This window comes from Schistocerca americana, chromosome 2 (genome assembly GCF_021461395.2).
Source record: "Schistocerca americana isolate TAMUIC-IGC-003095 chromosome 2, iqSchAmer2.1, whole genome shotgun sequence".
Classification (NCBI taxonomy): domain Eukaryota; kingdom Metazoa; phylum Arthropoda; class Insecta; order Orthoptera; family Acrididae; genus Schistocerca; species Schistocerca americana.
The window spans coordinates 438664271-438668098 of record NC_060120.1 but is presented as its reverse complement, the minus strand read 5'-3'; the positions used below and the strand labels follow the sequence as shown (position 1 = coordinate 438668098).

General features: G+C 40.1%; 1 protein-coding gene across 2 annotated transcripts in view; it reads right to left on the bottom strand.

The window, feature by feature from the left end:
* Nucleotides 1-392: 392 nt before the first annotated feature.
* The window catches only part of LOC124594746 (ATP-binding cassette sub-family C member 4-like), a 193379-nt gene continuing 189943 nt past the window's right edge, over nucleotides 393-3828 (bottom strand). For both annotated transcript variants that reach the window (XM_047133125.1, XM_047133124.1), the window contains exons 25-26: nucleotides 1367-1477; nucleotides 393-1282 (exon numbers count right to left, since the gene is read on the bottom strand). In XM_047133125.1, coding sequence (XP_046989081.1) covers nucleotides 1241-1282; nucleotides 1367-1477 — 153 coding nt within the window. In that variant the 3' untranslated portion in view covers nucleotides 393-1240. The remainder of the gene's footprint in view (nucleotides 1283-1366; nucleotides 1478-3828) is intronic.

The window sequence follows — 3828 nt, the reverse complement described above, 5'->3', positions numbered from 1 at the left end:
GTACTTGTCATAGTTATTGTTGTGTTCCGAATTTTTGTATCATTTCCAGGGATTTGCATCAGGTGCACTTTTCGTTGTTTATTGATGTGTAAGATATGTATGCAACACATAGACGTTGGTCTTAAAGCTGATAGCATAAACAGATTTTAAAGAGTGGTGAAATGCTGCATAATGCTGTTCCCCATGTTGCAGACTCAGACTTTCATATATCCATTGCTACACATGTCTGTATGATAAATGTTCTATGTTGTCTGATTTATGTAAGTTTTATTCACAAAACAAGATCAAGTAACTGTTACTTGTATTAATATATTAGCAGCACTTTAAAGGAATAGTAAGCACTTAATATATTTCAATATAGATATTGTGTAATCTAAAAGGGAAAAGTGATATTAAAAGATAGGAAGATGTCTTTTATTGGTACCGTTTGGACACAATCAATTCAGGTTACAGCTAGGTAATGGAACAGAAACTGAGAGGCATTGTAACGTATTAACCAGTAATCATTTTGGGACGGCTATCGGTTTACTACAATTCGTTTTATGTTTCCAGCGTGATTAATAGAATCTAAATGGAAGTAAAATGATATTGGGTCATTGTGAAGCACATACAGAATTGTTTCTCATCCAGATGAACTTGCAGTTTGACAGTAAAGAAATGAGGCAATGATTCACATTATGGGCATTTTGTTCTTTCTTCTTTTTCGTTTTAATCTTACTTTGTAATGGAAGATGTTAATTGTTTGACAAGAAGACTTGTTACATGTAACTGCTGTCTTTGGTCCAGAATGAGTTTTGTGATTATTTCCTGCAGATGGTATGTTCAAGTGCATTTTTTATAAGTAGTTCATTGAAGGCTACGTAGATTCTGAATCTGCGAACCATAAGGTAAGTAATTTACTCGAATACAACATTTGATGCCCTACACTGAGATGTCATCGGATACCATCTAAAGATAGTCATCACCAAAATATATGGGTGTGAAAGCAAGCTTTGCGAATGTTAACACTCAGACCCAGTTTTGATCTAGTTTTAATTCGTCATGACAAATTAGCTGGGAAACATAAGAGAATTAACAAAACAACAGTCCATGGAGAATACTTCTCATCAGAGATCGTTGGAAATAACTGTTCCGTTAGCGAAACGTGGAAATAGTCCATTCCACAGGCAGTTCTTGCAGATAACACCTTGTACAAACAAAATTTGAGGCAGTAAATGAAGATTCATAAATTTCATGTCCGTCAGTCTGATTCTTCTTCCAAACCTTGTAGCTGAGTATAGCTCTGAAAAAATTAAACATATGTTGTGGTATCGCTTTCACACGTAACATGAAGACAAACTAGAGTCGTGACACACAAGAGTCTCACCTGTCTGGCGATGCAGCGCAGCTGTTCTGCCATGGCTGAGCCCGTTTCCTCTACAAGCTTCGACAGAAAACCAGTTGGATTTTTTAGTAGAGTGTATGGATGATCATATTCCTGGAAATGGGATAAATACCAATTAGTCCAACCGCAACTTGTATTTGAAATAATACATGAAACATTTTCACTGGAATCCTAAACAGCAACAGAGAAAATTGCAGAAAGGTGCCCTTTTCTTTCGCAACATGTGGTGTAGTTCCATTTGATACTGCTACTTAGCGGTACCACCTATTCATTTGTATACACTGACCGTAAAAGAAATCACAACACGGAGAAGGAGTTGTGTGAAATTACCAGAAGTTGATAGGTGTGTGTCTACATTTGAGAGATGACGTCTATCCAGATTTTGTTCCAGTAGCCCAAGGGGATGCAGTCCAGATTCACTTTAAATAAAAGCCCTAACGATCATGAGCGTTTATCACCTTTGAGACTGTACGTGGTGAGTTGCTGGTAGTCAAGAATGCTTTTAAGGCGACAAAGATTCCATTATTAACACCTCACTGAGTTTGAGCAAGGTTGTTTAATAGGGCTACGAGGAGATGGACGTTCCTCCTACGGTATTGCAGAAAGACTTGGCATGAATATAGCCACTGTACATTATTGATGGCAGCGGTGTTCACGAGAATGTATAGCCACAAGAAGACCGAATCCTGAGCGACCACGTGGCACTACTGTAAATCTGTACAGCAATCTGGTGATTCAACCTGTTGTGCTGCCATTCATGAACACAATTCCACGGAGTGTTTTACAACAGGATAACGATCGCCCACGTACCGCTGTTGTATTATTACATGTTTTACAGAGTGTAGACACGTTGCCTTGGCGAGCTCTATCACCAGCTTTCTCTAGTCGAGCGCATATGGGACATCATCTGACGACAATTCCACACAACCAGCATTAACTGTCCGTGTATTGACTGACCAAGTGCCACAAGCATGGAGCTCCATTGAAACACTGACGTCTGGCACCTGTACAGCACAAAGCATGCACGTTTACATGTTTCCATACGACATTCTGGCCGTTACATCGGTTATTAATGTACTATCATTTCACATTTACGATGGCTTATCTCGCACTTACAGTAACCTGTGACCTTCCAATGTTAATAACAGAAATATGTTACCTAGACAATGTATTCCCGGAATTTCATTACTCTGTATTAATTAGTTTTTGGTATTGCGGTTTTTTCTGTCAGTGTATATGTTGACGGCTGATCCTGGCGGAGGTTCGAGTCCTCCCTCGGGCATGGATGTGTGTGTTTGTCCTTAGGATAATTTAGGGTAAGTAGAGTGTAAGCTTAGGGATTGATGTCCTCAGTAGTTAAGTCCCATAAGATTTCACACATATTTGAACATTTTTGTACATGCTGATTTAGCACACTAACAACTTGCTATTTGCAATACACATACTACCCCCAATCCATCTTCTCTCGTTGTCTGTCACGGCGACTTACTAATATCTCTTTCAGATCTACTTCCGCGATGCAAACAAATATGTAATACACCTGTTAGAATGCGTTAATTTACTTCATTCAAAGGACAAACATAACCGGTATCAACCTTAACGGATGATATTACCAGCTCACAAATATGTAGGGATAGACTACTACACATTTTCAATAGTTTCAGGCTAAATTACAGTACTTCGTGAACAAAGTATACGATGACAGAAACACAAGAACAGTGAGTGCAAGAGCTGCAAGTCGATGGCAACGAACACACAGAGGCGCAGAAATTTATACATCTGTGAAGCAGAGCTGTCCATCCCAGGTTTCAGTCCCGCGCGTGCGCCCCCCACCGCCCGGCTATTCGCCGCAAACTCACGGAGTTGCTGTGGCGCAGGAGGCGGCGGCGGGCGGCGGGCATCAAGTGCGGAGAGCCCGTTGCGCCAGCCAGGCTCGTAAGACTGGTAGACGCTCATGTGCCGTGCTGCGGTAACAGAGTAGCATTATCTGTTAATGCTAACAGACTGGATTTACTTTCTGGTACACAGACCCGGAATAACCTGGGCGTACTTCCAGCTAGGATTACTTCAAGGACTACTTCTTTAGTTTTGTTACTAATTTGCAACATTTCATATTAGATGAACGACATGCACTAAACATTGTTATCGGTTTTTATGAAGTTTCCCTTGTTTACTTTCACAACTATTTCAAATAAGAGCGCTTAAGTTTTATTTACATACCTCTTTTACACTGAAGCGCCAAAGAACCTGGTATAGGCATGCGTATTCAAATACACACGAATGTAAACAGACAGAATACGGCACTGCGGTCGGCAACGCCTGTATACGACAACAAATGTCTGGTGCAATTGTTAGATCGGTTACTGTTGCTACAATGGCAGGTTATAAAATTTTTATGACTTTGAACGTGAGGTTATAAAATTTTAAGAGACTTTGAACGTGGT